Source organism: Culicoides brevitarsis, chromosome 2, assembly GCF_036172545.1.
Source record: "Culicoides brevitarsis isolate CSIRO-B50_1 chromosome 2, AGI_CSIRO_Cbre_v1, whole genome shotgun sequence".
Classification (NCBI taxonomy): domain Eukaryota; kingdom Metazoa; phylum Arthropoda; class Insecta; order Diptera; family Ceratopogonidae; genus Culicoides; species Culicoides brevitarsis.
Genome location: NC_087086.1, coordinates 7,218,074 through 7,229,967, shown reverse-complemented (window position 1 = coordinate 7,229,967; position 11,894 = coordinate 7,218,074). Strand labels below are relative to the sequence as shown.

At 26.4% G+C, this 11,894-nt stretch overlaps 2 protein-coding genes across 2 annotated transcripts; both read left to right on the top strand.

Annotated features, from left to right (window-relative positions):
- The first annotated feature begins 1,875 nt into the window (after positions 1-1,875).
- LOC134831525 (UDP-glucosyltransferase 2-like) lies at positions 1,876-4,476 on the top strand. Its single transcript, XM_063845271.1, has 3 exons — positions 1,876-3,053; positions 3,402-3,621; positions 3,683-4,476. The coding sequence occupies exons 1-3, from the start codon at positions 1,976-1,978 to the stop codon at positions 3,966-3,968; spliced, it is 1,584 nt and encodes a 527-aa protein (XP_063701341.1). The 5' UTR covers positions 1,876-1,975; the 3' UTR covers positions 3,969-4,476.
- A 1,860-nt stretch (positions 4,477-6,336) lies between these two features.
- On the top strand, positions 6,337-7,109 carry LOC134832034 (single-stranded DNA-binding protein-like). The gene is made up of 2 exons (XM_063845922.1): positions 6,337-6,437; positions 6,502-7,109. Exons 1-2 carry the CDS (start codon positions 6,377-6,379, stop codon positions 6,996-6,998), a joined length of 558 nt encoding a protein of 185 aa, XP_063701992.1. The 5' UTR covers positions 6,337-6,376; the 3' UTR covers positions 6,999-7,109.
- The last annotated feature ends 4,785 nt before the right edge of the window (positions 7,110-11,894 follow it).

Genomic DNA, 11,894 nt, shown 5'->3' with positions numbered 1-11,894 from the left:
AAAAACTTTAATGCAATTTACTTACAAATAATTTGGTTGCAAAACGCCCAAAGGCTTAACAATTTCGGACTAACCAAATATTTATTTTAAATTATCTCGTTATTTTCTGATACGATTTAAAAAAAAAACATGTGAAATAAAAAATACCCACAAAATCAATAAATCAACGCAATAAAAACTGAGAGGAAACAGAGGAACATGACAATGAAAGATCGTCGGGGATCAGCAACAATACATTTCGTTTTTTTTTATACAATTATTTCAAAATCTGAAGATTAAATTTAATTTTATTATTTTTTTTTCTGTCTGCTTATCTCTTTTTCTTCCTCCTACTTCTCCGTTCTTTGGTCATGTGAGTTAAAAAAAATATTTATAAAGGTTTAAAGTAAAAGTAAATATCGAAGTTTTTTTCTTGTTACGAATAAAAACAAGATTTCGATCTGATGGATGGTCTCATCACTGCATAAGTACACAAAACATTGACAGTGAATTGATATCAATCGTCAACAGATTTCTTATTATTTTTTTTGTCGTTGTGAAGGAAGGCGGTTTCGATGAAAAAGAATGGTAATGAGAACTTTTTTATCGGCCTACATGGGTCAGAGTGATTGAATAAAAAAATAATGATTTGGTTTATCCGGTGTTGATTTACAAAGACAAAAAAAAATCATCAGTCATAATGCCGTTTCAGGTTTAAGAAGTTCAAAAGTTGCAGTTTGAAGAAGTTTTTTGAAAAAAAGTTTCATAGTCAATAACTTCCAATTTTTAAATTGCATGAAAAAAAAATTAAAATTTTAATTAAACTTTAAAAAAAAATTTATTAAAATTAAAATAATATCAAATAATAAAATAAAATAATAAAAAAAAATTAAATTAAAATTAAAATAAAATTTAATTAAAAAAAAAAAATAAAAATTTTTTAATTAAAATTTTAATTTTTTACAAATTATTTTCAAATTAACAAAGATAAATTTGTATTAAAATTATATATTAAAATCTTAGAGTTAAATCTTTTTCAATACTAAAATATATTTTTATCTAAAAAGACTTATGAGACTTAATTTTAATTTTCAGAAAGAGAATCTATAATATTTTTACTTAAAATTAATTTACTTTTAATTTTAAAAAAATTTTTGGAAATAATTATTATTATTTTTATTTATATTCAAGAATCAGGTTTTAAATTTTTACTTTTTCTATCTTTTTTATTTGAAAGTAAACTTTTAGAGATTATTTTTAGTTTATTAAGTAAAGTTTTATATTATAAATAACCTGCTTTTGATTTTTTTTTGCATCTCATATTTTTAACACTTTGTCCTTCAAATGTCCTTGAATAATTTTTATTTATTTTTTTCACGCTGAAATATAAAAAAAATATTTTTAATTTTTTTTTTTAATTTTTATCATTTTAAATTACCTACCTTTAAATTCTTTACATTTATTGAACAAAATTGAATAAAAAAATTCCGTAAAAACGTTTTTCAAAAAAATTTTTCCATTAACGTCTATCGATCTCTTAAATTCTTGTAGATAAGCAAAAAATCGATGCGTCATAAATTTTGTTTACTTTTCAGATTTTGAGGAAATAATTAGCAAACATGATTTAAACACATCGTCATTTAACAATTTTATGAGTCATTTTTTCGTACTCGACAGATACTTTCATTAACGCGCACTGCAATAAACCAATCAAAATACCGAGTAAAAATGAAAATTGTCATTGTCAAATTCGAGATAAGATAACGCACACCTGTAAACTTTTTTTTGTGATCGGAGTACTATTAGTCAGTCAGTCACATATTTATCGAAATATCGTTATCTTATCTGCCAAAAGTAAATTAATCATACCGTGATATTTGGTAAAAATGTGTCAATCCAAGTTTCAGTGCACAATCGAACGGTTTGAAACGAGAAACGAAAATATCGACATTTTTTTTTAGTTTTTAAAAGTTTTAATTTTTAAGTCACACACAAAATGCGAGGAGTTCATCTAGTCATAATTTGCATCACAATTGCTTTTGGCACACAAAATGCCATGGCAGCTAGAATTTTAGCTCTCTTTCCGACGCCATCGTTCAGTCATCAGCTCGTTTTTCGCGCAGTAACGCAAGCGCTTGTCGATCAAGGGCACGAACTAGTTGTACTGACGCCAAATCCCGTCGTCATTCAGCCCAATGACACACAACGTCTCGCGCGATTGCATCAAATTGACGTTAGCTTCGCCTATCAAGGGTATTTCCATAAGATAAACTATGCGGCGTCAAAGGAAGACAACATTCCGGTAACGAGTCTCTTGAACATGTTTACTGTCGCTCTCGAGGAAATTATGACGTCAGAATTTGCACATCCAGAAATGCAGAAGATTCTGAAAGATCCCAAGTCGCAAAAGTTCGACGCTGTCATCTCAGAGTTCATTGGATACACTCCAATGTATGCCTTTGCGAAACTTTTCAACGTTCCTTTGATTGGAATAACTTCTACGGAGCCAACGTATCATGAGCATAGAGCGATTGGCAATTACATTCATTCTGTTATTCATCCGATGAACGTTTTCCCCAACTACAAGGATTTGGGATTCATTGAACGATTTGCGAGCGTTACACTTGACTTAGTGATGCGACTGTACTTTGAGCCGCTCGTTTATCAGTTATTCGATAATGTCATCGAGAAGAATTTCGGTGACGCAGTACCCAGATCGCGTGAACTTGCACGCGATGTTGATCTTTTGCTACTTAATGGACATCCAGCTCTCGGATATGTGAGACCTGTTGTACCAAATACCATTCAATTAGGATTTTTGCATATCCATCCTCCAAATCCGTTAGCTGATGAATGGCAGAAGTATTTGGATAGCTCGAAGCATGGCGTAATTTATTTCAGTTTTGGAACAAATGTGAAAACGAGTAATTTGAAAGGAGGTACTGTGGGAATGTTCCTTGAGACATTCAAAAAGTTGAAATATGATGTTTTATGGAAGTGCGAAAGTGATGATTTTGACGATATACCAAAGAATGTGAAGACTACGTTATGGGTGCCGCAACAAGATCTTTTAGGTAACTTAAGTCGAAACAATTATCAAAAATGTTTTCGATTTTCTCCTACTTTTAATTTTTGGGAAATCGATAGAAAGAAAATTTAATATCTCAAATTTTAATAAACTTTCAATACATTTTTGATCAAAATTTTTCTTAAAAATATCAAAATATGATATTTTTTTACTTAAAAAAAAACATTTAAATTTTTTAAGAAAAATTTTTGATCTAAAATGTATTGAACTTCTTTGTAGATATTAACTTTCTTTCTATCGATTTTCTAATTCAGATTAGAAATGAGGAAACATTTTTTATTTTTTCCTAAAGTTTTTGTTTAAGATTTTTTTATATTTAATTTTTCATTAATAGCTCATCCAAAAGTTAAACTTTTCATCACACAAGGAGGTCATCAATCCATTGAAGAAGCTGTCGATCGACAAGTTCCCATGATCATCATTCCAATGATCGTCGACCAATTTGCCAATTCCAAAAGGATAGACAACAAAGGAGCAGGAATTGCATTAAATTTGAATGACATCACAGCAGAATCTTTTGAAAAAACGATTTTAGAAGTAATTGAAAATCCAAAGTAAGTTTTTCTTTTCCTTTTCTTGAACTTCATTTTTTAAATTCCTTTTTTTCTTCAAAAGGTACAAAGAAAACGTCGTAACTCTCTCAAAACTAGTTAAGGATCAACCAATGAGCTCCATAGAGAAAGCTGTTTGGTGGATCGAATACACAATTCGTCACAAAGGCACAAAGCATCTCCGTTATCCGGGACTCGATGTTCCTACTTATCAATACTACTACTTGGATGTCTTTGCTGCATACTTTTTGCTCATCGCATTAATCGTGACAATTGTACGCTTTGTGATACGATGGTTCATTCGAAAACTGAAAAACATTTTAAACAGTCAAAAACTTAAACAACAATAAATTGGACATGTAATTTCAATTTTTTTCTCGTTAAGCAACTCAATCACAAAATTCTTTTGAATGCACTTTATTAACAATCAACGAAAAAAAGCGAGTGTTGTTGGTCCCTGCATGATATCGACAAACAAAAAAAAAACTTCAATTTATTCCTCAATTAAGTGATTAAAAATTTATTGTTTTGATACGAACGTGAGTATAACATTCATATATCTAGAAACAACAACAACAAACGAGTAGCAATCCCCGCGCCGAATCTTTATTTAAAATTCTCATTAAATATTTCATGACACTTTAATTTACATCAATTTGCATATAAATCAATTTTAAATTAATCGAAAAATGGAAAAAAAGGGAATATAATAAAAATAAAACAGTGGAAAAAATGAGTGCAGGCATGCGTTTGTAATGAAATTTAAAATATGAAATTCTTGAATAAATTTTTATGTGTTTCTGCATTCGGCAAAATGTCTTCGAGAAATAAGTAAAATAACATTTTAAAATGAATCAGGTGATTTTTTGTGCTAAAAGAATGAGAAACGTAATGAGTTTTTGAAAGATTTTTTTAAAGAAGAGAATGAAAGAAAAAGTTGAAAACTTGTCTTTTTATATTTGGATTTGGATAATTAGGAGTGACATAAGCTTTTAATGAGCAAGAAACACGTGTATGAATTAAATAATTTAATTACCTACGCAATAGATGAAATGAAAAGATGTTGTCACGAATTAACACTTTGGGTACCGAATGGGAATTATTTGATCTAATACTTTGATTTTTTTATAATATTTTTAATACTTTTTGAATAAAATCAAATATTGGCTACGTTCGATCAATTATTTAGAAACTGATATTATATACTCTAAAATCTACACATTATAAGTCTGAGTCTTCTGAGAATATTAAAGGACACAATTTACATATCTGGATACAAATTTTAAGTCTTATCGTTTCCGTATACTATTTCAAACACTGATGAGTTTCTTTAAGATATGCAATTCAACAAGACTAATTCTTATCTAAATAATAAAAGTATTGCTTTAACCTGTACGATTTTCAGTATAGCATTCTTCAGTTTTATAAAAGAATGGCTAAACATCGCTTTTTACATAAGAACTCTTAAGGTTCAGTTATGAGTTTCAGTTGGCTCAAATAACTTCCATCTTTAAGTTAGTACACATATTAGATTTTTATTAATGAAAGGCTCGCAACTGCTTATTATAGCTCCACGAATTGACTTTAAGTTTTCGTTATTCTTCAGTATATGTTTAATATCATTGTTTTAGTTATTGTTTAGACAATCGTTTTGTTCATTAAAGCCTTTTGCTATCGCCATCCTTTTTGCTTCCTTATTTTTTGATTTGAGTCATCTAATATAGTTTTTTTTTCTTATTTTTCATCCAGTTTGAATGAAGTTACATATACCTATAATAAAAAATATATAAAAATTATTCAAAAACATTTAAAAAATAAAATCCCACTTACCGTCAAAGAGTTAAAAATCCATCTAAGATCTTTTTGTTTTTAATAACAACTGAAAAAATTACTTTGACTTGCTAATATTCTTTTCTTAATTTTTTTTTCTAATTTTGAATGTTAAAGTTGATTTAAGAACCTTACCTTTATCTTTTTAACCTTGAAATTACACAAGTAGCTGATCTAGATGATGTAAATTTTTGTTTACCAAACAAATTATATATGTTGTCTCGTCTCGTCTTGTCTGTTGTTATTACATACTTTGTTTATGTAACCTTGTTTAATGCAAGAGAGCTAAATAAATGCTAAACTTAACTGGTTATTATTTCTTAGAAATGCTGATAATATAAAAATCAAAATTTTAGTTTGTTTTGAAAAAAATAAAATTTCCGAAAAAACTGTTTCAAAATTCAACACAATATTTTTTTCGAACTACGACAATCAAAAGTTCAAACACAGCGAAAAGAAACTCAACGGACATTGTCGAAAGATGTTTAAATTAATTATCGGATCTCTTCGGTTTTTTCTTCTTAATGAAAAAATGTTACAAAATATGTTAATTCTGGTTTGTTGTAATAGTAATCATATGGTCAATGGCTGAGGTTTGTTTGAAAACACAAACATAAAAAATAAGCATAAATAAACATTATCATTTTTTTTGCTATTTAGCTCTCTATCTCTCCCTCTCTCTTCTTCTAATTAGCACTTTAAGAGCAATGAACATATGTGTCATTCATAAACAACGCTCATTATCAGTTTCGAAAAAAAGCGAATAACCAATAAAAAGAATACCGTTAAAGTTCGGCTTCTAAACTACGAATATCTGCGACTGTTGAATACAGCGACGACTATAAAAAGCGATCACGATCGTCGATGCCTATCAATTCAATTCTAGCTTTTGTCGCAGACGCATCTCCTGAGAATAAACATTCACAAAATGTACAAGGCACTCATTTTTGCTGGTCTTATCGCTTTGAGCGTTGCTGCTCCCTATGAAGGTAAGTTAACAAAGCCTGAGGAAAAAGTCAAAGATTCGAAAATTAAAGAAAAAATTGTTCACAGTCATCCTTACCGTTGACCCTGAAACCTCAGATGTTCCTCTTGTCCGTGTCGTCAGACAATTGGGCTTGAGCGGAGGCGCAGCAAATGCCGGAGCATCTACCCAAACTTTCAACCAACAACCCGGATTCGGAGGATTCGGCGGATTTGGCGGAGGTTTGTCAGGATCAGCTGCTAATGCTGGAGCTTCTACACAAACCTTCAACCAAGGAGGCGGCTTCGGAGGATTCGGCGGAGGTTTGTCTGGATCAGCTGCCAATGCTGGAGCTTCTACTCAATCCTTCAACCAAGGAGGCTTCGGCGGAGGTTTGTCTGGATCTGCTGCCAATGCTGGAGCTTCTACCCAATCCTTCAACCAAGGAGGCTTCGGAGGCGGTTTGTCAGGATCTGCTGCTAACGCTGCTGCTTCTACCCAAACTTTCAACCAAGGAGGTTTCGGAGGCGGTTTGTCTGGATCTGCTGCCAATGCAGGAGCCTCGACACAAACCTTCTCTGGTTAAGCGACAAAATACCAAAAAGAAACTCGAATTAATTAAATGCTAATTGAACGAAAAACAAATGATGAAGTAATCTCTTTGCCATAAATGACCTCTAAAGTAACTTTTTGAACAAATAAAGACTTTTTTTTTGATAATAATAATTTTTTTCAAAACAAAATTTTTTTTTAATGTCCCATAATTCTTTATGGCTCGCTCGTTATGAAACATGCCAGACTGCTTTCTCATAAAAATCTAGAAGTAATCTGCAAAACAGGTCAGTCAGGTCCTACTTTCTTGTTTTTTACGATCTTATTGACGATAATAGGTTTTATGACCTTTTTAACATAAAACCAATAATTAAACCGGTATCGAATTAGAACACAAAACAAAAAAAAACTTAAAATATTCAAATGAATTTGAAATTTAGATAAAAAAAGATCAAGTTCATGGAAAAAAACGAAAAAAAAGCTTCGATGGTTAGAAATACTTTCTCAATAATACCCTTGAGCTAAAATAACAATCAAGCCGGCAAAAACAATCCGCACGTGGGAGAGATTAAAAAACAAACAAAAAATTCCACAAAAAAAGTCTTGAAGGTCAAACAATGACGATAAGAATTATTGCAGAATAATCAATGAAATTTAGTTCAGTGACCTAATTTTTTTTTTGTTTTTAATCAAGGAAGTAAATTTCGAAATAACAATGGTTTAATATTTTTTTTGTCTAGATTAAAAGGGCATTGAGATCATCGAAAAATTTCGTAAGGTACTCCGTAAAGTAGGTTATGCTTTTTTTGAAACCATCAAATTAGGTCAATTCTGAGAAAGATCTTCTGCCCATCTAACCTTTGGATGACAACCAGACAAGGTCGATGTAAATAAACAAAAACAATACCGAGAAACTAAATTTGTTTTGTTCATTAACACTCGATTCGTGGTAAAAAAATTGTCTGTTGATGACATTTACATGAAAAAAAAAATTATAAGGGTTGAACTGAAAAATCAGAAGAAGATTCTAATTTTAATTTTTTAATTTTAGTCTTCAAATTATTTTTTTTTATTTTTTTTTTTTCATTTTATTTATTTATTTTTTAAAATATTTAAATAATATAATTAACAATTTAAAAAATAATTAAATAGTAATAATAAAAATAATTTTTTTTTTTTATTTTTCGATTTCAAAAAATATTTTATTTATTTATTTTATATTTTTTTTAATTATTAAAATATTTAAATAATATTTAATTTAATTTTATTTTTTTTTTTTTTTTAATTTTAAAAGACAAAAATTTTTAAAATTAATTAATTAAATTATTTTTTTAATTATTAAAATATTTAAATTAATTAAATTAATATTTTAAATAATTAATAAATATTTTAATTTTATATTAAAATATTTATTTCAAATTTTAATTTTTATTTTATTTTATTTATTAATTTATTTATTTATTTTTATTTATTATTTTATTTTATTATTTTTTTTTTTTTTTGAAAAAAAAAAACAAATTTAACCGGCTCTTTCTAGTTGCTAAATTGATGAATATTCAAAAAAAAAAGTGAAAATAACCAGTGTGATTTTTTTGGATGGGAATTTTACAGTGACGTTGGTAATTTTTGTCGACCAAACGATAATTTGACAAAACATTTAGATGATAATTAATGATGACGATCCATAAGCAGGAAATATTATTTTTTAATTAGAAACTTTAAAAAGAGAGATTTTGCGATTTAGATAAATTTAATTGAGTTCATCAAATTAAATAAGAAATTTTTGTTCAGATTCAAATCAAAGTTTAAAAAAAAATTTACTTCACTTAACATAAAAATTATCAACACATTAACAATTCCCTCTGAGATTTCCAATCGAACAAAATAAACATTAAAATTGCTATGAAAATTAAAATTAAAAAAAAATGAAAATTATAATTAAACAACTTCATACCCTCCCACACCGCTTTCGAAAAATTTTCTGACAATTACATTCATCGATTGTTCGTTACACTTTTCATTGAACTCCCATATCGGTCTGGAAATAATAAAAAAATAATAAAACAAAAAAAATAAATATTACACATTTAACAACAAACACACACATTCAACATCAGAATTGATTAATAAATTAATCTTTATTGGCAGGTAAATCATAAAATAAAAATAGTTGAACGTCATTTGTGTGACGTACAGATCAACATAATAATATTATTATTATTATTGGTAAAGTAAAGAGAAGTAATTTTAATTTAAAATTTATAAACATCACAAGCACACACGGAATGCTTTTGTAAATAAATGAATGAATGGAAACAAATGAAATAATTTGATCAGGTGTGTAAATGAATACAATGAGCAATAAGGGAGTTTTGTGATGATAAATTGAGTAGCAATTAAAAAAAAGTTTTTTTATTATATTTTATTTTAATTTTTTTTTTTATTTTTATAATTTTTTTTTTGTTTAAAAATTAAACTTATTTTATTTTTTTTTATTAATATTATTTTTTTAAATTGTTTAATTAAAATTTATAACTTAAAAAGACAGTTTTAATTTTTTTTTATTACTTATAAAATTAATTTAAAAAAAAATTAAAAAAAAAATAATTTAAAAAAAAAAAAAAAATAAATTAAAAAATTAATTTTAATTAGAAATAATAATTGGTAGAAAATTAATTTTTTTTTTGTTTTAAATTTAATTTTTTTTCTTTGATTTATCGTTTGAATATTTAAATTAATTTAATAATAAAAATATTTTTAAAAATTTTAAATTTAATGTTAATTTAAAATTTTTAATTAAATTTTCAAAATATTTAATTATTAAATTTATTTAATTATGAATATTAATTTTTTAATTCTTAAAATCAATAAATTTAACCCAATTTTCTAAACAATGACGAATTTTTATTCAAATTTTAATTGAAAAAAAATTTTTCATTGCCTTTTTTCATTTTTAATAATAAAATTTAGATTAAAAATGCAATGTTCATGTTGCTACTAATTTTTCCATTAATATTATTTTAATGATTTATTTCGCTTGAACACCTAAAACAATTAAAATGCTCACACCATGTGCGAGTTTGAACGAAAAAAAAATAACAAAAAAAAACTAATTATTGCAGCAATTTACCTGATGCATGCTTAAATAGTTTTTTTTTTCATGTAAAATTCAAAATTGGTGCATCGCGTCATTGAGTCTCTCTTCTTCTATTTCAAACTTTTTTCCGACATATTTTTTTATCCGTGTAACTTTTGCATTTGCCGGGCACACAAATTCATCACATAAAAAAGTGAAACGTGCAAGATAAACTTTTTAATTTTTCGTTTTATTTTACAATATTTTTTTTTTGTGTGCTCCTGATGAGTAAAAAAAGGTCAACAACACTCGCTCCATGGACACAATTAAAAATTTGTGCACGAGTAAAATATTGTTTTTAACTCTTTTATTTAAATTTTTCATATCGGAGGAAAAAGTAGACCGTAAATTATTTTTAATTTAGTAAAAATGGACGTGGGTCGTTTTTCTCTCTGCGCCCGTTCTGAACTCAACTCATCATATGTAAGTCAATATTTGCTCTGGCAAATTGGTAATGAAATTCCGTTTCATTCAATACGATTCATTTTTTTTTTCGTTGGATCTTTCGGAAGGTTCGTCGTGCAATCAAATCGGGGACAAAACACAATTTCAAAATTAATGCCTAGATCAATATTATTTTTTTTTTCGAGTCCCCATATTCCATTCATGCAGAAATTCTGACAAAAATTTATGAATGAATGAAAGTTCCGTAAAATGTCACAAAACTACCTGAGATGATGACCCAACCTGAAAGTAAATTCTTGCTCGAACGTAGATAAAGAGAATAAGACGGAAATTATTATAAATGGATAATGAATCACCTCTGTTATTGTTATGCATTTGTGTGAGTGTCGCTACATGATATTTCTACGTTACTTTGTTTACTTTCTTGGTTTCAGGAATTTTTTATTTCTTTCTTTATAAATGACAAGGTAATGTTTTTCTGAGACAAGGTACATGCAGTGGATTTGGAAGGGATGTTCAACTAATATTTTTTTTAATTTTTAATAAATATTTTAATTAAAATTTAATAAAACAAATTAAATAAATAAATAAAAATAAAAAAAAAATAAAAAAATAAATAAATAAAATAAATAAAATTTAAAATAATTTTAAATTAATTTTAATTTAAATAATTTAATTTTTGATTTAATTTTAATATATTTTTAATTTATTTTATTTTTTTATTTTTTTTAATTGTTTTTTTTTTTTAATTATTTTTATTTTTTTAAATTATTTTTTAATCGTTTAATAAAAAAATGTTTTTTAAAAAAAATTAAATAAATGTTAAAAAAATTGTAATTTAATTAATATTTATTATATTTTTTTTATTCATTTAAAATTAATTTTTTATAAATTAATTATATTAAATTTTTTTTCTTTAATAAATTTATTTATTTTAATTTTTTTTTAATTTTAAATAATTTTATTCAATTAATAAATTATTAATATTCAATTTATATTCATAAATATTAATTTTTACATAAATTAAACAATTTATCAAAAACGACTGAAAAAGTTTAATCTTTTAAAGTTTTTGATTAAAAAACATTTGAAAGTAACATTAAAAAAAATATTTTCGCCAATTCAAACTAAATTAATTCTTGTTGAAAAAAAAACTCCTTCCAACAACATTTTTTGCATAATTGAGCATTTTAATTGTGAAATCATTCAACGTAAAATTGGAAGAAAAGGACAAAAGTTCGCAATTACTCATGATGATGAAAAAAATGTGGTTTGATTAATAATTTGCATATTTTGTTCCTTCTGCTTTTAATTAAAAATTCGATCGTACAATCGTGTTTTTAATAAATTTTTGTGATTTTACTAATTGCCGAAGTCTTGTTGCGAAAA